Raw genomic sequence first — 23408 nt, 5'->3', positions numbered from 1 at the left:
TTTTATCCATTTCCAGTTGCTTTTGTGATGATATATTATTATGAAAATATCCCTTATATTTGAACAGTCTAGAAGACTTAATAATGTACCTTGAGGTCACTTAAGACTTAAGATTGCTGTCCTATTATATCTCAGCCTGTACATTTAACCAGTCTTCAAGAGAACAAAATAACAATCAACCTGAGTTGCTTTGGATTTTCCATATAATCAACTTTTACAACTTAAACTAATAATTAAATTATATACTCTCCCATGTCCCTGACCTAGAGCTCAGTGTGTGTGTGTGTGTGTGTGTGTGTGTGTGTGTGTGTGTGTGCTTGATATGGTAGTCATCTGTTGAAAACAAGAATAGTTTGAAAAACAATCTCATGAAGGAAATATCCGTCCTAAGTGCTGGAAGCAGCATGCAGATATTGTTCGATGCATTTTCTCATTTGTTATCTGGGTTAGTTAGAGTCAGTAAAATTTCAACCTTTTGTGAACTCTGTTCATGATTTTTAAAAAATTAATCCATATTTATTCCCCATGTTACTTACTTACACTTTCTTTGCTACTCAGTAATTGCAGAGCAAAAAGCCATTTCACAAGACAGCTTTCAGGCAGGCAAAGATACAGACACATACAACAGATGAATTACAGATGAGAGACCATAAGACACAGGGAAAGAGAATTAAAAATTTCAAATCTGCTTGCTTTTGGTAAACCAATCCCAATAGGATGTGCTTTTAATTTCTTTTCCTTAGTGAGACACTAATAATTTTTGGATACTCTGAGATTATTACTAATATGTTTAGTCGGCACAGATTTTTATGCAAGTTGATATAATCTTTGATTTTTCTGCATGAGGAAATCCATTTTGTCAAGTGTTGTACATAGCAGAGACGTGGACATATATCTATTTACACCAGGTAGGAAGTCAACAACAGACTACAGGTATGATACCACCTGAGTCCAACTTAGTGCATCAATGAATTGATTGACATTGCTTACAGGAGTACTGATTAAAGTTTCCTTAAAAGTGCAGCCTTCTACCATCTCTCCCACAGCTATTCCTTCCCCACTGTAACAGACTGTATTCCCTGAATCGTGCAATAAATCCTTCCTCTTTAAATTAATTCTTCTCAGCTATTTAGACAAAACAGTCAGAAAGTTAGGTAGTAAATATGGCTTAAATGAAACTTTTACGTATTTTATGTGAAAAATGAATGCCATGCAAAGCAGTATTTTTTTTTACCACTACTTCTACATTTATATCCATTCATAATATACATATTTATATATAATTATGTGTGTTTATTAAGAAAGTGAAAATTTATAATACCACCTAAAAAAAGAGAGAGAGAACATGTAGTGTACCTACAGAGGACCTAAGTTCAGTTCCTGCTCCCCATCGCAGGCAGCTCACATCCACTTGTGATTCTCGTCTTGGGAGTCTGATGCCCTTGGGGCTCCTTGGGTGCCAGGCAGGAATGGGATGAGTGTAGAATTACACAGGTACACATTTGTACACATAAAATAAAATAGAAAATAAATGCGTTTAACAAGTATTGAAACTGAACTACTACATGACAACACGGGGGAAATTCTATGACATTAGATTTAACAAAGACTTTCTGATATCACAAAAGCAACAGACAACAAAGGAGGCTATAAACTTAAACACTTACCATGAAGCAGTCAGTGAGAACAAAGACAACCCGTGCAATAGAAGTTTCCCAAACCATGTTGACTGAAGAGTTTTTGAATCCCAGAAGAGGTAAATATCTAGTGATAGGACAACAGTTCTGTTTCTGTAGCTGATGTGTCGGTCGGTCTTAACTGCTGTGCTCATGTGTAGCTGTGAGAACAGCATATTAATAATGTAGGTCCAGAAGGTTTTGCTTTTACATTTTAGGAATGGCCCCTGTGAGTACTGTTTGTACCTTAGGGAATATTGGGTAAAATCTTAGCAGATTACCTATATTTTCTAGTTTAGCAATAACGTTTGCATTGGTATACTCAAAGTCAGGCCTTTCTCAAGTAGCAATTTTGAGTTCGGTTTAGGAAGATATTTTCTACAGCTTCTCCTCACCCCCAACCATTTGTGTTCTCCTAGGTTTCTGTGAATTGTGATCTCTTTCATTTTACTATATTTGATTCTACAGGTTTTATTTTAGGGACATTCTCTCTGTCAGGATGTATGTATGACACAGACTTTCTAAAATACTCTTAAGCTTTCCTAAAAAAGATATTTAGCATACACTCAGAAAGTGTCTCTGCTGTGGGCTGCCAACTAGTGTCATACCCGAGCGTAGGTGCGGAGTGTTGAAAGGCTAGGGAGGGATTAGAAAGAACACAGGAGATAGCTTCTGTTTTGTGACAGTTCTTTTCCTTTCTAAACGTGGACAAGGAAAGAAAACTTCTTTTTATCATTATGCTCGTAGGACTTCAGTCATAACTGACATTATGTTTTCTTTCTACCATTTTATGAAATGTTTTCTTTTCTGACATCCCTTTGTTTCAAAGACTTTTTTAGTGTGTGTGCGCGCATGCAAGTACATGTATGTAAGTGCAAGTATACCATACATGTGTGTTGCTGCATACGTAGAAGACTGAGGACAATTTTAGGTATAATCCTCAGGAACATATCTACCTCTTAAGACAGGTCTCTCACTGGAACATGGTGGCTGACAATTAGGCTAGGCTAATCAGTCAGTGGGCCCCCAAACCCATCTATCTCTGCCTCCCCAGTGCTGGGAGTACAAGTATGTGTCACTACCCCTGACATTTTTACATGAGTTTTGAAGATTGAACTTGGATCCTCATGTTGGCAACACAAGCACTTTACTGACTGCTATTTCCCTACCCCTATTTCAGGGACTTTGAACACTGCTTGTTTTCTCTGCACATTAATAGTTTCAGCATTATTGCCTTGCATGGTGACTTGGCCTGAAGCTGACTAAATGTGGCCCATAATGAAATTAAACACATTGTTCTCTGGGACCATTTTTTGTCTGTTTCACAGAAAGAAGCAATGACATAATCTTTCTGTTTTATTCTACCTTTTTTGTTTGTTTGTTTCAGGTGATCCATGCTTGTGAAAGTAGAGTTTTATAGAATGGTGTTTAACCAGAGCCATGACTTTTCAGTGATATGTTACAGAAACAGTCACTTTAAATCTTGTAAAATTTATCTTACTTTAAAGAGCCGCTATAAGGACAGAAGCTCTGTTTGTTTTCAGCCCCCATCAAATCACAGATACTCAAAAACAAAACAAAACAAAATGTTGCATTACTTTTTTAACAAAAGTAATTCCTCAGCAAGGAAACATGATTTTTAGTTCAGCTTTTCTAACTAGCAATACACAGTTACGTGGCTACGTGTCCACCGTTTGAAATGGATTTGACTGTTTAAGTAAATTTGTCATTATCAAAATGGCATTTGATCCTTTCTTTAAGTTCTTCATTCTCAAATTTGTGCCTCTGGCATTACCTTTCTGTTCTGGCGATTTCTAAGCAATGGATTGGGAACAAGTGGATTATTAAGTCTGTGTTATAGAAATGGAGCCTGTAGGACGTAAATGCTCAATATTGTATGCTTCTTAGTTAAGTCTTTGCTTTTTCAATACCTTTCTCTCTTTTTATTTTAGTATTTCTAATTGGGATCTTTATTCCACAGTCATAATACCAAGACAACCACCTGGTTGGATCCTCGTCTCTGCAAGAAAGCCAAAGCTCCTGAAGACTGTGAAGATGGAGGTAGAGATTCAGAAGTCTTTCATATTAGGCTTATTCTCTTAATCCTTCCTTACTCTTCTTGCTTAGATAATGAGTTTTCCAAAAGCCTAAGCAAATAGTAATATTCATAAGCAGTTGATTGTAATCGTAATTAACTGGTGGTAGTAATTATGTTATATAAGCTTATAAGAATTTTTTACCTTCTTTAAAAAGAAAAAAATCTCTGCTGCTTTTTTAATGTATGTCCTAAAGTTGAACGTTTAAAATTATATTCAGTAAATTAGGAACAGCTTCATTATGTCTAATGCAGAGCATAGGCCATGCATCTAAAGACTTCCTGTAAAGATACAGTAATCCAGACAGTTGTAGGACAAATAAGATCAGTGTAAGAAAACACCTCACTGTAGCCAAAAGAAAAGTTTGGTACAAAATAGAAATAGTAGGCTATATCTCTAGTCACTTGATTTGCAATTAATTTGCCAAGAATCAATTTTCTGAGAAGAAAGTATCTTCAACAAATGTTACTGGAACAAGTTGGCATTTTGTGTATAAGGAAGGCCCTGGTTTTCATTGCTAGTACTACAGAATATATAAATAAAACAGAGCTTACTGGAAAAGCAAACCTCACCTATATCATTTTTTACACAAAAATTAATTTTTAATAAATAAAATAATGAGATAAATAAAAAACCTAGTCATAAAGCTAAATCATAAAACTTTTAGAAGAAAATATAGGAGAATGTATTCATAAAGTGAAGATTGGTAGTTTCTATACAAACTATAAAAATACTATAAGAAATTATTGTTTTGTACTTAATTTTAAATTTTTAAATGTTCATTAAAAGACATCACTAAGAAAATAAATCGCCAAGCCTTGTATCACAGTCTTATTATTCTAGCTACTTATGAAGCTGGGGCAGAAGGATTTCAGATTTAAGACCAACCTGGACAACTTAGTGTCTAAAAATTTGAAAATGTATTTAAAGGAGCTAGTGCTAGTGGTAGAGCTCTTATGGAACCGTGGTAAAGGGAGATAAGAAAATCAATAGATCAAGTCTCAGATTTTGCAGTATCTAACAGAGGAATTATGGTAAGGATCTATAAAGAACTGTTTGAGGATTTTAAAAAAGGTTTATGTGGATGAGTGTTTTTTTCCTTGTATGTCTTGTGTACCACTTGTGTCCATTGCCTATACAGGCCAGAAGAGGGGGCCGATACCACTGGAACTGAGCTAGAGAAGGCCACCACGTGGGTCCTGGGGACTGAGCCAGGGTCCTTTGCCAGAGCAGCAAGTGCTCTCGACAGCTGAGCCACTGTTCCATCTCCTATAAAATTTATAACTCAATGATTTAAAAAATGGACACCATATTTAAATAATCATTTACCAAAGAAGGTACACAAATAATCAAAATATACATGAAAAAGTTGCTGAAAGCAGTTCAAGTGGTTTGCTAATTTAATGCACTGGAATGACTGCAAGAATAAAAAAGATAATTAGAGATACAGTAGTTCTTCCATATTGATGGACAGAATGTAGGTGGTACAGCCATTTTGAAAACCATTTTGTCAGTTTCTTAAAAGTTAAATATAAATTTGTCCACCATATGATTTTCCAATTCCATTTCTCTGTATCCACCCAGGAAGAATGAAAAGTGTTTATGTGTGTGTGTGTGTGTGTGTGTGTGTGTGTGTGTGTGTGTGTGTGTGCATAGTCAAAAGCTTATAGGTAAGAATTTATAGTTAACACTATCAATAAATACACCCAAAGTGGAAACAACTATTTGCATAATGAATATGTAAAATGTAATATAACTCTACAGTTAAATAATATTTAACAATTAAACTAAATTATATATATATATACATACATATGAAATGCAGTTATACTGTCCAAAGTAAAAAAAGATAAGATGCAAAAGACCAGATTGTACTACTATCTATATAAGAAAATAATGAAATCTACGGAAACAGAAAAGGTTAGGAGTTGTCTCAGGAAGAAGATGGGAATAGAGATTATTTGTGAATTTCCTAAAAGTGATAGAAATACTGAGTTAGTGACTGTGAAAATGAATAAGGTAGTAAAAAAAAGATCATTGTAATACATTTCCAATTGACATCTGCTTTCAAGGAAAAATTTGTTTTCTCTAGTGGAGTCTGACTTGGCATATTAATCTATGCCCAGCAGTAGATGGCCAACAGAAAACACACCTCAATGGTATTTGTGTAGATAGTTTGTCTTATATTGCTTGTTTGGGCATTTTTTGGTCATATTGGTCTTTTGATTATGTAATGGTTTCTAATTTTACGTTTTTATGAATTTTGTTTTTGAATGTTAGTGTCTCGGTGTTTCTTACAGTTTTTTCCTTTTATAGAAAATTGAATTTTTTCTCACGTAGTATATCCTGTTTACAGTCCCCCCCCCCTTATTTCTACCAGTACATCCCTTTTCTCCAGATCCATCCACTTCTCTGTTTCTCATTAGAAAACAAGCAGGCTTCTAAAGGATAATAACAAATTAATTAAATAAAATGTAATAAAATCAAACTAACACATTAAAATAAGTCAAAACAACCAGAAGGAAAGGAACCCAGAGAAGACACAAGAAGCAGAAGCACTTGTTTGTACACCCAAGAATCCCATAAAGACACTTCATCCCCTTTGGCTCTTACACTATTCTGTCCCCACCCCTTCTCAGGGTTCCCTGAGCCTTGAAGGGAGGGACTTGATGGAGACATCCCATTTAGAACTGAGTGTTCCAAGGTTTCTCACTGTCTGTATAATGTCTGGCTCTGGGTCTCTGGATGTATTCCCATCGGCTGCAGTGAGAAACTTCTCTCAGGATGACTGTGGCAGACACTCAAGACACTTTTAGTATAGCAGAATGTCATTAGGAGTAATTTTATTGCTACTTTTTTGTTATGTTTTTGTTCATTTTTAAGACCAGTATTAGTATTTGTTCTTACCCTCGATCCCTGGGCTATCTAGTCTTTGGTTTTTGGTCAACCAAGCAATGTCAGGTATGGGTTCTATCTTGGGGAGTGGGCCTTTAGTCAAATCAGATAGTGGTTGGTTACTCCCACAAACTTTGTGCCATTACACTAGCAAATCTTGCTGACTAGACACCATTGTAGAACAAAGGATTTGTGCCTTAGTTGGTGTTTACATTTCTCCTTTGGTAACATGCAGTGTACCTTTCTGTATCAGAGGTGCTAACACATAGTGTGAAGGCTCTGTGCTCAACATCTCCATGTTCAATGAGTTGTGTAGGTGTTGTCTTAAGCAATGGGACCTTGCTACAGTTTGTGGAGAGCAAAAGCCTAGGCTGTTTGTGGATTCCTGTGGGGTCCCTTTGGCCAACACTTACTTTAGATGTAATCCAATCCTTGTACTGGAAGCTTCATTTAGTGACAAAAGATGGACAGTTGGGGCTCTGTCTCTCCCATTATTTAGTGATTTCCTTTAGATAATCTTCAGGTTTGTTTTTATTTGGGAAGCTTATGTGTTAGGTTTCCATACTGCCCCTCAAATGGCCCTCAATTTTAGCTCAGCTGTGTCTTCATATATATTCCCGTCATTGTTTCCCTCTTCCTTCTTCCTCTCCATCTGATCCTTCTGTTCCAGTCCCCCTACTACTAATCCATCCAAAACTATCTGTTGTATATCCCTTTCTAGGGAGATCTGTCACCCTACCCTCAAGTCTCTTACTTTGTACTTAAACTCTGGTTCTACAAATTGTAACTTGGTTTTCATTGGCTTAACAGCTAATACTTACATATAAGTGAATATATATCGTATTTGTCTGTCTGGGTCTGGGTTACCTAACTCAGGATGATTTTTTTTCTGGTTCCTTCTATTTAATCTGCTATTTTCATCATTTTATTAATTCTATTTATCTGTGTATCTACTTGGTTATTATATTTGTAGATGGAGACTGTGCTTTCGTTTTCCAGTTGCCTGACCCCAATCACACAGAAACTATATTAATTACAACAATGGCCAATAGCTCAGGCATATTCCTAGCTAGCTCTTACATCTTAAATTAACTAATTTCTATTAATCTTTGTTCCCAGAGGTTGTGGCCTTCCTTACATGTAATGTTACCAGTAATGTTCTGGCATCTTTCTCCTTTGGCAACTACATAGTATCTCTTTGACTCCACCTATTCTCTCTCTCTCTCTCTCTCTCTCTCTCTCTCTCTCTCTCTCTCTCTCTCTCTCTCTCTCTCTCTCTCTCTCTCATATCTGTTTGGATTTCTCACCTGGCTTTACTCTGCTAAGCTATTGGCCAAAACAGCTTTATTCATTAACCAATAAAAGCAGCACATTACACAAGGACATCCCATATCAACTCCCATTTTCTGTCTAATTAAAAAGGAAGGTTTTAACTTTAACATAGTAAAATTACATATACAAAACAGTTATTAAGCAAGAATTATGTTTACAATATTTAGTACATTTACATTTGGCAAATTAAGGAAAATATCATCTATCCTATCTTTGTTAGAATAAAGTTTTATATCTAATTTATCTTTTATCATAACTAAGGAAAACTATAATTATATCTAGTCTTCAACTCCATCAAAGACTCCAGAAGGATATAATATTACCCAAGTAAACAGGAAATGCATAGTGAGCAACTTCCAAAACTCTAGAATTGACAGAGACATCTTGCTGCCTGGGTAGTCACCCAAAGTTCTTCTTATAGGCCCATAATATCTGGTGGACTTTTCAGTGAAGGAGGAAATTTGAAGAACTGTTCTGCCTTGTACTGGCAAAGTTTGTCAGTTGCTTTTTTTGTGTCCTGCAGAACATCTGGCAGTTTTTTTCTGTGAAGCAGGAACCCTGAAGGACCATCCAGTCTTTTGGAAAGTCAGCAGCCACTTTTTTTGTGGGTCCTTTATGTCCAGTTTATACAGCACACCATCAAGCAGTCCAGGCAAGAGCAGATTGTTGCCCAAATGTCTAGCCTTGTCACATTGAAGGCAAATTCCATAACAAGTTTCTTAGATGCCCATTAACCTCTCTGAAGTAATGGGCGCTGCCAGAAGCAGACATGTCTCACTGCTGACAAAAGCCTAAGTACTTAAAACATTTTAAATGCCATATTCTGTAGGTCTTTAAAAAGTTTGAAGAATACCTATACACCTGAAATATATCTCTGTACATGTAGAAAACCTAACTAACATGACTACAGTTTGATTATTTTATATGACTATCTATTAATCCATAATTTTTAATTATACACTACATTTTAAATAAGCTTTATAGACATAATACCTTAAACAAGAATAGAAATATACATACAACAAAATTGACCTTAAATTTGTACCAGTAAACCAAAGTCCATACTAATGTAAAGTATTCATTTCTATATCATATCCCCTTTTTTCTGTAGAAAGACCTTGACTGTGCCCATTAACCCTTCATAATCAACCTCCTTTAAATGTAAACAAACATTTATAAACAATTATTTCAGAAATTAGGGCATTGATCTCTAGACTACTACTTGCTGATTAGGGGTGCTGTTAATCGGATCTTTTATAGGGTCTCCTGTGTAACAGGCCCATCTCAGCCAGCAGTCCTGAAGCTGTCATGGATGTTGGACCACCTGGGCCATCAATTTAGGTGTTCTTGTTTGATCAAACCATGTTAGCTGGTTAGGAATCCACAGCTTTCTATCCTCTGTGGAAACAAAAGCAGAACCTCTTTTCCAAAGTAGCATGTCTGTAGACTTAAATTTTGAAGTCAAGATGCCTTTAAACTATATATGTGAGTTTAACTTAGCAGCCCATACAATGAAATGTCTTTCTGTAGTTAACTCATTCACAGTCAAAATATTAAAGGAAAACACAATAATATACATAATCCAGACTCTTTGTGTATTTTCCATCTTTACATGACTTTTTTTACTCTATTTTTTTATTTTTATTTTTTATTTATTTTTTTTGAGACAGGCATTTTCTTTTTATCTTTGACTGTCCTGTATCTCATTCTGTATGCCAGGCTGACCTCGAACTCTTAGAGATCCACTTGCCTCTCCCACCCAAGTACTGGGATTAAAGGCGTACACCACCAAACCTGGCTACTCTATTTCTTTTTTTAAGGACTTTCTCTATCCTTTTTCTTTTCTCTTCCAAGCCTTACATATATTTTTAAACACACTGTAAACTGTTTAGAGGGTGTTTTTCTTTTCTTTTTTTTTCATCTGAATCTGTCTTTACTGTGTATCTCTATCTTTTTCTGAGCATATGAGTCTTTAATCTGCTAAGCAATATGGCTAGGTTTAAAGCTGCAGCTTTGGTGGCTGCCTCTGCCCCATTCCTTAGCTTTCTAAGATTCTAGCTTCATGGCGGAGGTACTGGTGAGAGCCATGTTTGCCACCACCAAGAAACCTGGCACCAGCTGCACATAAACACCATTTAAGTGTTTGGTGGCAGGGCCACTTAAGAGAGCTGCAAGGTTTTTTGCCACTATAACTTAGTGAGGCTGCCTCTCTTAAAGGAGCTGCACCTCTGCTTGCCTCTTAAAAGCCATGCTTGACTCTGTTCTTTTCTATCTAGAATCTTTTGGTTTTTTTTTTTTAAGCTTTCTCAGGTTTTATGTGGAAACTTTGCCAAGATTTGAGCGCCCTTTGTAAACTCGTTCATTCATTTATTTGGATAATGCTCCATTGTGTAATGTACCACATTTTCTTTGTCCATTCTTCTTCTGACGGACATCTAGTTTGTTTTACATTTCTGGCTATTCTGAATAGAACATCAATGAAAATTGTTGAGCAAGTGACCTTTGGGTATATGCCAATAGTTGTATTAGGCAGACCGATTGCCGTCTTCAGAAGGAGCTGATTCCCATAATGGCTGCAGAAGTCTGCACTCTCACCAGCAATGCCACATGTTTTATTGACCCTAATCAGACAATCTGTAGGGTAAGATAAATTCTCAGAGTAGTTTTGATTTGTATTTTCCTGATGACTAAGGATGTTGAACATGCCTTTAAGTGTTTCTCAACCATTTGAGGTTCTTCTTTTGAGAATTCTCTGTCTCGATTTATACCCCATTTTATTGAACTGGGTTCTTGGTGTCTTGAAATCTAGTTTTTTGAGTCCTTGATATATCTTACATATTAACCCTCTATTGAATGGGTAGTTGGTAAAATTCTCTTGCCATTCTGTAGGGTGCCACTTTGTTGAAATGATGGTGTTCTTTGCGGTGCAGATGCTTCTCTAATTGCTGATTTTAGTGCCTCTGCTTATGAAGTTCTGTTCAGAAAGTCTTTTCCTGTGCCAATGAGTGTAATGTTATTCACTCTTTCTCTTCTATCAGGTTCAGTATATCTGGTTCTGTGTTGAAGTCTTTGATCAATTTGGAGTTGAGATATTTGCAGGGTAATAAATATGCATCTGTTTGGATTCTTCTACACGTAGTAAGCCAGTTTAACCAACACCATTTGTGGAAGATATTATAGTGTGTACTTCTAGCTTCTTTATAAAAAAAAATTCAGGTGTGTGGATTTATGTCTGGGTTTTCAGTTCAATTCCATTGACCAACATGTCTGTTTTTGTGCCAGTGTCATGCTGTTTTTATTACAATAGCATGCTATATTTACTATAGCTATGTATACATCTTTAAATTGGGGATGATACTTCCAGGAGTTCTTTTATTATCCATGATTGCTTTAGCAGTGCCGTGGGTTTTTTGTTTGGTTGGTTGGTTTGGTTTGGATTGGGTTGGGTTTTTTTTTGGTGTGTGTGTGTGTGTGTGTGTGTGTGTGTGTGTGGTTGTATGTTTTTTGTTTTTGTTTGTATGTGTGTGTTTCCATATGAAGCTGAAGATTATTCTTTCAATATCTATGAAGAATTGTAATGGGGATTACATTGAATATGCATATTGCTTTTGGTAGAATGGCCCTTTTTACTATATTAATCCTACTGATCCATGAGCATGGTCTCTTTCCATCTACGTCTTTTACTTGTTTAGTTAGTTACCCCAATGTCTTTTATTTATTCAGGCCATTGTAAAAGGTGTTGCCCTGATTTCTTTCTCATCCTGATTGTCATTTGTCATAGGGCTATTGATTTTTTTGTGAGTTAATTTTTGTATCCAGATACTTTGCTGAAAATGTCTATCAGCTGTAGGAACCCCAGTGGAATTTTAAGGGCACCTATGTATACTGTCATCATATGCAAATAAAGATACTTTGACTTCTTTTCTAGTTTGTAACCCTTTGATCACCTTCAGTGATGTCTGTCCTTGATAATAAGCTGTTTCTGAGATGCAGCAGAAGGATGGGTACTGCTTTTAAATCCATTCTGTTATTCTGTGTCTTCCCCCCACCCCCAAGACAGTTTCTTTGTTTAGCTTTGGAGCCTGTTCTGGAACTCACTTTGTAGGCCAGCCTGGCCTCGAACTCACAGAGATCTGCCTGCCTCTGCCTCCCAAGTGCTGGGATTAAAGACCTATGCCAACATGACCTGTTTATTGTGTGTCTTTTTATTGGGGGAAGTGAGAACACTGATGTTGAAAGATATTAGTGAACAACATTTGTTGATTCCTGTTATTTTGTTGTTGTTGTGGTGGTGGTGTGTGTGTGTGTGTTTCCCTCTTTTGATTTGCCTTGTCTGGGATTATTTATTCCTTATGTTTTCTTTGGTGTGTTTACATCTTTAGGTTGGAATTTTTCTTTTATCACTTTCTGTAGGGCTGGAATTATAAATACTGCTAAGTTTGGTTTTTCATGAAATGTCTTTATTTTCTTCATCTATTGTGAGTGAATGTTTTGCTGAGTATAGTAGTTGGGCCTGGCATCTCTGATCTCTTAGAGTCTGTAGAACATCTGTCCAGGTCTTCTAGCTTCCATTGAGAAGTCAGGTGTTAATCTAATAGGTCTGCCTTTATATATTACTTGGTCTTTTTCCCTTGCAGCTTTTCATAGTCTTTCTTTGTTCTGTACACTTAGTGTTTTATTATTAAGTGTAGAAGGGAATTTCTTTTCTGCTCTAATCTGTTTGGTGTTCTATATGCTTCTTGTACCTTGGTAGACATTTCCTTCTTTAGGTTAGGGAAATTTACTTCTATGATTTTGTTAAAAATATTTCCTGGCTTTCTTCATCTTCCTCTATTCCTGTTATTCTTTGGTTTGGTCTTTTTATAGTGTCCCAGATTTCCTGGATGTTTTGTGCCATGAATTTTTTAGATTTAACTTTTTATTTGACTGAGATGTCCATTTCTTCTACTGTGTCTTTAATTCCTAAGATTCTTTCTTCTATCTTACTCTGTTAGTGAGACTTGCTTCTGAAGTTCATGTTTGAGTTCCTAAATCTTTCATTCTACAAATACCTCAGTTTGAGTTTCCTGTGTTGACTCTGTTTCCACTTCCTTTTAATGTTTGTATTTTTATAGATTTCCTTAAGGGTTTTATTCATTTCCTCTTAAGGTTCTCCATCATATTCATAAAGGCTATCGTACTGTCTTTGTCTTGTGCTTCAGCTACATTACAATACTTGGGGCCTACTGTGGTAGAGTTACTGGGCTCTACTGGAGACACGTTGTCCTGGCTGTTACTGATTTTGTTTTTATCTGACATCTAGGCACCCAGGTTTGGGAAGGTAATTCTAGGTCCTCATAATATTGTCTTGTCTTTGTCAGTTGGATGTTTTGTTCCTTGGTTCTTAGTAGAATGTGATGGCTACTTATTGCCTGGTAGGGAATTATTTTGGCATCCAGATAGGTGTGGCTACTGGGGGTTCTGGGTAAAATGTGTTTCTAGGTGTTGGGAGCTGATACTTAGAAATAGGGATAAACTGTGAGGCAAGGGGATGAGGGACCCCACAATTGCTTGTAACTATTTCCAGGGAATTCAACACCCTCTTCTGGATTCTGTAGGCACCAGCTTACACACACACACACACACACACACACACACACACAAACGATAAAATATTAATTAATTGGAAAGAAAACAGGGACGAAGGTACATGCTTATAATTCCAGCACTAGGGAGGTGGAGGGCAAAGGAGAAGGCAGGTGGCAGGTGAGAGGAATGGAAATAATTCTGTTCCCTCCTGTTGTTTGAGTTCCAAGAATCAATCTCAGGTGGTCAGGCTTGGTGGTAGGCACCCTTGCTCAGCCCCTATATTTTCTTTATAAAAAATATTTTTTTTATTTTATCTTCTTTGTCTATAAGGCTTTCATAGTAAGTCTTTTGTGATGGTGAAGTAAGCCATTGTATAGATAAACTACAACATGTAATACTTTAAAACTGACTTTTCATATTGTGCATATTCATTAGTCTTTGTCTGTCTTGTTGATTTGTTGTCTGTCTTATCCCCTAATTCAATTTCTGCTCAATTCTGTGCATTTTCTGTTTGGTGGAAGGTATTTATTCCTCTCACTCTATTGACTGATCCACTTAATCTTTAGTATTTTGCTCTTCTTTCTGAACTAGATTTCTGTGTTTCCTATTGCTTTTGAACCTATTTTTAGTTGTCTCATTGGCATGTCAAATGCACATATTTAAAAGTAAATTGGACATCTTTGGCCTCTTTATTTCATAGACTCCATTTTTCTTGCACATTAGGCCAGGGCTAGCAGTTTTTACCTCTTTTTGTGCCCTAGGAAGCTCTCATTTCTTGGAGGTTGGTTGTTTTTGTTTTCATTTTCTTTTGTTATTTTTTTTTATTTTGTCAATGTATTTGTCAAAATTATCAACGTATAGAAAAACTGAAAAAAATTTCCTGTAAGCACATAAATGTGTGCCAATGAGGTTTTAGAAATAAAGTGTTGCTTTGTAGCCTAGGCATGTTTCAGACCTCCGTAGTCATTGTGCCACTCCCTATACTCTAGGAGTAAAGGTGTGGGCTTTTGTTTCTAACCTTCTTTCTGCTACTCTTCTGACACATCCTAACACCAGTAGTCTCCAAGATGTTGGCATTAAAACTGTCTAATGGTATACTAGAAGAAAACATTGAAACTTGTTTTCATAGCATTGTTGAAAGTAAAAATATTTATATAACATAAACTTCACTATTTTGAGTGCTATTTTGTTAATGACACTCTTACTCATTCCATTATCGAAATTGTCACATACTTTATCTAGAACATATCGACCATGACACCATTCCGGGTCACTGAAGTCTTGCAGTTTACTTCTGCCCATTTGAACCTGTGATATGTAGATTTTAAAGCAACCCACACACAATGGAATGTTGCTTTAAGAGAGTTAAGCAGAAGTACTGCTGATTGAAGATAATATAAACATCTATGCCCAAGCTAATAATACAATAAGTAAATAGAAGTTGAGCTGGCATTCTCAGATACCTCATATGAGGTGTTTTCAGGGGTATTAAAGTACTCACAATTATGTAGTCTTCTCATTTTTAAACATCTGGTTTTACATATCCTTTATTAAATACATATTAAATATGTGTGTACTAGACCAAAGCAAGATCAAAAAACAATTGGACAAACTCCAAACTCTGAATTTCCATGTCTGATGTCAAAATGTTCTTCAGATCTCCAACGCCATTCAGCTTTGTTGACTGTAACATACTTTATTCTCTTGGGCTGGTTCTACTCCCTGTTAGCAGCTCTCATGGTCAGGTATCCCATGACTCTGGCATCTCTAACATCTTGGGTTCTCCAATGCAATCCAGGATTCAACTTCACAGCTTCACGTAATGGCCTCTCTTCTAGGCCTCCATTCAATGACACCATGATACATGCCTGGCCTCCATAGCTTCATTCCTTAACTCCCTTCTCTTATTTTTAACTCTTAAACCAGAACCACATGGCCGAAGCTGCTAAGTTCTGCTTCTTGCTGGGAATGGAAGATGGTCCCTTAGTTCAAATAATTTTCACTAGCTTTCTGTCTTTTACTGCCTAAGCTTGGTTGTCCTGAAATTTGCTCTGTAGACCAGGCTGGCCTGAAACTCAGAGATCCACCAGCCTCTGCCTTCTGAGTAAAGGAATGGAAGGCCTGACCCACCACACTGACGCTAAGCTCTTCTTTAGTTCCTTTGCACAAGTTGGAAATTTAACTGGGTGGAATCTTGCTATGAGGTCACCACTTCCTATATTCCATTTCTTAATTCATTTATTTCCTTGAACACAAGATTTAGCTCCATTCCATTTACTAGTGCTCTTTTTCTCCTCAGAATTTACATTTTGTAATTTACTCCACTCAGCTTACTCCTTTTCATTGTAAATCATTATAAGCATGAACACTAGTAACCATACAACAGAGTTTATACTAGGCTGTTTTGAGATCTCTTCCATCAGCGGAATTAGTCTAAAACTCTTCACGTTAGCTTCAGGCAGACTGTTTGGACAAGGGCAAAAGGCAGCTACATTTTGTCACAAGATCTCTAGGCAACATGCTAAAATTCTTCTCTGTGACCTCAAGACAAGTTTCACACAAGGCCAACACACTCCAACAAAGCCATACCTTCTAATAGTGCCACTCCCTATGAAATTATGGGGCCAGTACGTTCAAACTGCCAGAGGGGAAAGTTCCCAGACTGGAGGAGGCAGGGAGAGAAGCTGTGGCGTCTTTCAGATGAATTAGATGACCCACCCCAGTTCATCGATCACACACAGCACCACTGTCCTCTGTGCTCCTATGAGCATGGCCCATTAGGCAGTCTTATAGCAATCCACTACTTTCCATAGCCAAAGGACCAAAGTCCAAATTCCTCCAAACAAGCACACGGCCAGGCCTGTGACAGCAACACCCCAGTTCCTGGTGCCAACTTTAAAGTTTTCGTTACTGTGAAGAGACACGTGACCAAGGCAACTCTTATAAAGAAAACATTTAATTGGGGTGACTGCTTTACCGTTTCAGAGGTTCAGTTCTTTATCATCATGGCAGGGAGCATGGCAGTATGCAGGCAGATGTGGTTCTGGTGCTGAGATTGTTACATCTTGCAGCCAACAGGAAGTCTACTGACACATTAGACAGTATTCTGAGCATAGGAAACCTCAATGCCAGACTCCACAGTGACACACTTCCTCTAACAAAGCCATATCTTCTAATAGTGCCACTCCCTATGAGTCCTGTACATTCAAACTACCACAGAGGGGAAAGTTCCCAGGCTAGAGGAGGCAGAGAAGGGAAAGGAGCTGTGATGTCTTTCAGATTAATTTGATGACTCTCATAAGCAGTATGTTTTTTTTTTTAATTCTGTAATGTTCTGTAGAAGGAGATAAAGAGTTGTCTTCATCTACTAGTTTAGAGTCACAATAAAACTAAGATACAAACTAGAGACAGGAGGTCAGATGTGGGCTAGCCAGTGAGTAAGGAGCCCTGCATCTATATGGATGCTCTCTATTTTACTTCTGTAGGAAGCAGCATTAAGCACCTGTACTCTCTCCCCTGAGGCAGGCAAGGTAGAGGACAGACTAGGATGTTGCTCAACAAGCAGGTAGCATCTGAAACAGGAGTTCCTAGAGTCTCGGGTGTATCGAGTGTATTCTGTAAAGCTCACTACTCAGGTAAGATACTTTTTACTTTGTGGAAGGAACTGAGGGGCTCAAAGAAATAGAACATGTTTCTTTCATGCTTCTCTATGGAATTTGAGGAATTCAGACTATTTCTTTGTCACAATATAATTATTGATAGTGTCCCCTTTTACTTTCAAAAGTATACATATGTGTCACCCAAATGGCTCAGGGGGTAAAGATGACTTGGTGCCAAGTCTGACTACTGCTTTCATTTCCCAGTCCACATGGTAAAGGGGAGAACTAGCTGCTGAAAGTTGTGCTCTAACCTCTACATGGGCACTGTGGTACGTGTTCACACAGATACACATAACAAACCAAGGAGGTTCATGAAACATACATTTCTTCCAAGAATAGTTAAACACCTTCAGTAGAAGGGTTACAGCTGGATAGATATACATTCCAGTATTGCCTGCACATAATCTGGTGGGGAGGTCCTGATTGGACCCTTGAGCCTCTATCTTCTATGCTCAGCAACTTTTACCACTTTCCCTGTGTACTTTGTCTCCCCTCACAGGAAGGAGTAGCCCTGTGTTTGACTGTTTTCACTAAAGACTATATGAGAGAGAGAGAAAGTCATATATATGAAGAGAATATATATATATATATATATGTATATATATATATTTCTTCATCATGCTTTATATAGAGTGTATGCTAAAAGAAAATACTATTTTGAACGTAGGACTGTTTGCCACCCACTGACCATTTAAGATCTTCTAGGCAAACTTCACCAATTCTAAACGGATCCTTTCTTTCCCAGTCTTCTAAAATTTGAACCCAGCTATGTCTCCACACTATCTGATGATTTAACGGATGGATATATTTATCTTCCATTCAAATAAAATAATTAGTATTTTGGCTTAAGTAATTATCTTAGAAAATACAACATCAGGATTCTATTCTACTCTCGCCCACCCATTTCTTATATGATGAAAGAACAATTAAAAGTAAATTTTTGCCAAAGCCATCTTATAATATAAATATATTGAATGTTGAATCATTTTGGAGCTTAGAGAGTGATAATAGAAAATTACCAGCTGAATAGGCCTCCATCATGAAAAAGCAGTTGTAATTCATACATTTAAATAAGAAAAAATTCATTTTGAAAGAGAGAAAAGGGAAAGGATAAATTCATGGGCATTAGAACCATCCAGCTGTGTAATATGCCAAAATTAGTTTTGCATTTTTGAGTCAACTGTTTTTGGGGGGAATGCATCTGTTTCTAACAGAGGAAAAGATAGTGAGGTTAGTTAGGTCTTTCCCATTCCCCAAATAAACATATTTCTCTTGCCCTTGACCCTACATCTTACACAGTTCTTACACTATCTTTTTCACAAGTTTTTCATTTTCTTTTTTGTTATCTCTTGTTAAGGATTCTACCTCTATTTTAAAATTATAGTGATTGTAATAGTCTTGCATTTAGCACCCACCCTAACCCTGCCTTTTCAACAAACTGCTTCCCTCCTCAACAGGGTTTTTCTGTGTATATCTCTGACGGTCTTGGAACTCATTCTGTAAACCAGGCTGGCCTCAAACTTGGAGATCCAACTGCCTCTGCCTCCCAAGATCTGGGATTAAAGTTATGTGTCACCACTACCTGGCTGTTTTTTTCCTTTTTTGAGGCAACGTCTCACTATGTAGCTCTGGCTGGCCCGTAACTAGCTCTTTGTGTAGATCAGGCTGGCTTCAGGCTAACAAAGATCTACTTACATTTACCTCCCGAGTGCTTTGATTAATGGCATGTGCCACTGTGCCCAGCCTAGAACTGCTTTTCTTAAAATTACCAACAGCCTGATTGTCTAGCTTGATAGCTTCTTGACAGCTCCTCCTCACTACTTCACACAGCTTTGTTTGTGCTGTTCATGCCTTTTGTCTGTGACCCTTTCCCATAGACCGTAATTCATCCTTCCACTTTCTACTGTCAGTGTTCCTCAGACTGCTTTTCACCTTTCTCTGTTCACATTGCCATGACTGTTCCCATGTGTCTACCAAATGTCTATCTTCCTATGTTTATCTGTTAAATCTAGGTCCATATTTCCAGAAGCTTCATAGATGCCTCTATCAGGATGTGTTCAGACTATATATGGAATGCCTTTCCTTCTTGCCTTTAACAAATGATAATCCTCTCTTTTTGAGTCAAAAAGTGGTTATTCTAAGTTTTTCCCTTACTGTTTCCTTTTTGTTACAGTTAAGTACTAAGTTCTAGTATTGTAGATTTTAAAAACTTAACCATTTCTTAAGTGTCTACTTGTGCTAGACATAGTATTAAGGCTTTTTAAATGTTTCTTCTGTCCCCTAAGTTCTTCTAAATCTTAATTTTATATTTTTAGTTCCTGTAACAGTTTTTCATATTAGTTATTAGTAAGTATTTGATAATGTGTTGTAGTAATTAATATTTGTTATAAAAGATAACAAAAATTGGTTGAATTTGACTTGAGTACTTCTGTGAGGATTGCTTTCAGAAAGGTTATGTGCAGAGGGAAGATTATATGATGGGATAGCATCATCAATTGGGTAGGAATTTCAGACTGAATAAAAAGGAGAAAGTGAGCTGAACTCTGGTTCCTGACTGTCAAACCAGCTGCTTCACATTCCTGCTGCCATGCCTTCTCCATGATGATGGCCTATGTTCTTAAATTGTGAGCCTAAATGAACTCTTCCTTCCATAAGTTGCTTCATTAGGTATTTTGTCACAGCAACAAGGTATTACACATTCATCATTTTTATGCCAGGAGAACTAGAAACTGAAGAAATCACCGTGGCTTCCTCTCCCACTCTTTTCTCCCCTGATCTCTATAGTAATTATTGATCCTATCCCTCTGACTTCCTTATCTCTGTAACATGCCCATTCTCCTCGCTCCTACTACCAGTGCCTTAGTTCCAGCCTTCATAATTTATTGCCTAGTCTGTTGATGGTTTTATTTGCTATTATATCACTTCATTCTGTCTGTTTCTTCTTGTTATTGATGGCCGATAATCTCATACAAATATAAATTTAATCATGTCATAGTCCTGCTTAATCACTCTTATTATAATCAAAATAAAGATCACAAGCCTGGGTGGTGGCTAAGTTGGTGGGAATTCTTGTTTTGCAATAAAGATGACCTGAGCATGAATTTCCAACATTCGTATACAAGACAGGCATAGCTATGTGTCCCTGTTACCATATCCTTGTAGGTCAGAGATCGGATCCCTGGGTGCTCCCTGGCTAACACGCCTACTTGAAATGATGGGCTTTGTTCAGTGAGAGACCTTGTCTCAAAAGCTAAGGTAAAAGGCCAGTGAGATAGCTTAGCTATCTCATCTGACCACTTGAGTTCAATTCCCATCACCCACATGGTAGATGGATAGAACCATTTCCTGAAAGTTGTCTTTTGACCATCACACATATTCCTTGGCATGTGTGTGCATGGCACACACTCATGCACACACACCACACACACACAAATACACACACAAATAAATGCAATTGAAAAAAAATAAAATTTTCTAAAGAAAAATACCTAATGTCCTTTGCCCTCCATTCTCATATGAACAATGCACATAATTTCTTAATATGGCACACTTGGATTCTTGTAATTAGCACTTACTTAAAAGACTCATCTCTCTTTGCATATAACTTTTCCTCTGTTCTGCCAAATTATCAGTGATTACCGAAAAGACAAGGCATTTTTGATCTACATTTTATTTTATTTAGCAAAGGAAATATTAAGTAAAAATGTACGACAAAGATATATAAATTAGACCTAAAAATAAGATATATCTTGCGTTTATTTCTGTGTAAAGGTGATCTGGCTGCAACGTTTGTCACCCCATTGATAGCCAGGGCTGACTCAACTGATCTGGCTGGCTAGGCGGGTGTCCCCTTCCTCCCTCACCACTCCATGTGCCACCTTCTCAAAACTGCGCACTAGGTCAAAGAGGATGACCTTCCCCGAATAGAGGAGGACCCGTCTTTGGTCAAGGATAATCATCCGCTGCTAGAACTTCCAAGCAAGCTTTTAATACTTTAATTATAATTAAGTTGGTTCTTTCAGATGCTCTGCTGAAGTTAATATAATGAAAAGTAAGCCCTTCCTTAGGTTTTAAACTTACCTGGATTGTGCACTTGAAATGACAGAAGTCCAAGACTGGGTTCTTTTTTAAGATGTAGGTCAGAATGTGTGTGTGTGTGTGTGTGTGTGTGTGTGTGTGTTTGTGTATGCATATGTATGTGTATGTATGTATGTGTGTGTGTGTGTGTATATATATATATAAAATAAGTGATGATGTATAAAAGTAGAAAACATAATAAGATGCAGCTGTTTGGATTGGACTTACAGAAACTTGTGTTTCACATCAACTTTATCAAGCATCTTAAAAGAAATATAAATGATTATTATAATTTATTAATTTATAATAATTTATTACAATAACTTGTATTTTTATTTTATTCTGATTTGTGTGTGTGTGTGTGTGTATAGGTGTGTTCATACGAGTTGAAATGCCCAAGGGAGGCATTGGATTCCCAGGAACTAGAGTTATAGGCAGTAGAGAGCTGAGAATGAATGGATCTGAAGTTCTTAACCTGAGTTACTTAACCTCTCGGCCTCTTCAGCACCCTAATAACTATTAATTTTATGTTTTGTGTTCAGATAACATTTTTACTTTAATGTTATTTTTTTATAAGTTTTGGGTGTGTGTGTGTGCTTTTTTTGTTTGTTTGTTTGTTTGTTTGTTTTAAGACAGGCTTCTACTAGATAGCTTCCCCTGGCCTAGAACTCATTGTGTAGATCAGGGTGACCTCAAACTTCAGAAATCCACTTGATTCTGCCTCCTGAGTGCTGGAATTAAAGGCTTGCATCACCACACCCAGCAAAGGTCAACTTTTGTTCTAGTATCCTAATTACCTGCTGAGATACACTTGGCTATTGAAAAAGCTACTCAACTAAACTAAACAGTTTTGACCCCTCAGCTTTCTAAATCTCAAGCATTAATTTAATAAAGTAAATTCACTCACTGATTAATTTTGTTCTTTATTTACAGAGCTTCCTTATGGCTGGGAGAAAATAGAGGACCCTCAGTATGGAACATACTATGTTGAGTAAGTTTGTTATTTGAGTTAATAGTTTCCCAAATGTTTTCTTTTTCTGTACAGCCCTAGGGAATATTAAATATGACACCTTATGTTTTTATGGCCTGATTTTCTGGTTATTTTAACTAGAAGAAAAGGAGCACTTTTTGCACTGACTTCGAGTTTTCTAGAAGTTAGCTTTGGGTTCCTCAATACAGAGCATAAAAGGGGAGGCCAGAGTGGAGGCCTATGCCTATGCTCCCAGTACTTGAGAGGTGAGGATGCAGAGGACTTGAGGTAGCAATACTAGCAATATAGAAAGACCCATTTCTAAGGAAGGAAGAACAAGGAGAAGGGTATGACGGGGAAGATTGTAAAAGAAGTAGGAAAACTGTGTGGAGGACTAATGGTTACTGCATTCTTTAAAGAGGAAGGCAGTACATGGACACTGGGCGCCTGAACTCCTGTGGTTTCTTCCATCACTACCAGTGTGTACTTCCAAAAGGCATTAAGGTCATTGTAATATAGTAATCCATAATTTAGAGGTATATAATTAAAGGTGTGTTCTCTTTTAAAGTGGTCTAGAGACTGTAGTCTTCTTTCAAGGAGTGAAGCCTGCTTCTAATGCAGCTGTATAAACAGATAGGAACAACCACACAGTTGCGTTAGTGACCACTTTAACTTCTGAGCTTTCATTCCTTTTATCAGATTGCTTCATTGTTCAGACTACTAGGATTATCTTCTTTCTGGGGGCTACAGAGAGGATTTTAACTTTAGGTGTGATGCCAGAAACCTCAATATTATCTGGAAATTTAAAGGCATAGAGGTCCTCTGTTTTCTCCTAGCCATGAGAAAGCTCTGTAAATAAAGAAAAGAATTAATCAGTGGATGAATTTATCTTATTAACTAATGCTTGAGAGTTAGAAAACTGAAGGCTCATTTTTCAGAGAACAAACACAGTTTGAGTGACTTCTTCATTAGCCAAGTGTATCTCAGCAGGTAATTAGGATACAAGAGTAAAAGCTGACATTAGCTGCCTTATTTGTAAAAGCAAAATGATACTATTGCCAGGAAAAATAGGATGTTAAAGAATATTCTAATTTTGCTGGGTGCTGTTAGATCCCAGCAGATCTCTGTGAGTTTG

The 23408-nt window shown here is 37.1% G+C and overlaps 1 protein-coding gene across 3 annotated transcripts in view; it reads left to right on the top strand.

Annotated features, from left to right (window-relative positions):
• Nucleotides 1-23408, top strand: part of Magi3 (membrane associated guanylate kinase, WW and PDZ domain containing 3) — a 227632-nt gene that overhangs the window by 142577 nt on the left and 61647 nt on the right. For all 3 annotated transcript variants that reach the window (XM_038310990.1, XM_038310991.1, XM_038310992.1), the window contains exons 6-7: nucleotides 3658-3737; nucleotides 22237-22294. In XM_038310990.1, coding sequence (XP_038166918.1) covers nucleotides 3658-3737; nucleotides 22237-22294 — 138 coding nt within the window. The remainder of the gene's footprint in view (nucleotides 1-3657; nucleotides 3738-22236; nucleotides 22295-23408) is intronic.

The sequence above is a fragment of the Arvicola amphibius genome, chromosome 14 (assembly GCF_903992535.2).
Source record: "Arvicola amphibius chromosome 14, mArvAmp1.2, whole genome shotgun sequence".
In the NCBI taxonomy this organism is placed as follows: Eukaryota; Metazoa; Chordata; class Mammalia; order Rodentia; family Cricetidae; genus Arvicola; species Arvicola amphibius.
This window is presented reverse-complemented; position numbering and strand designations above follow the sequence as displayed.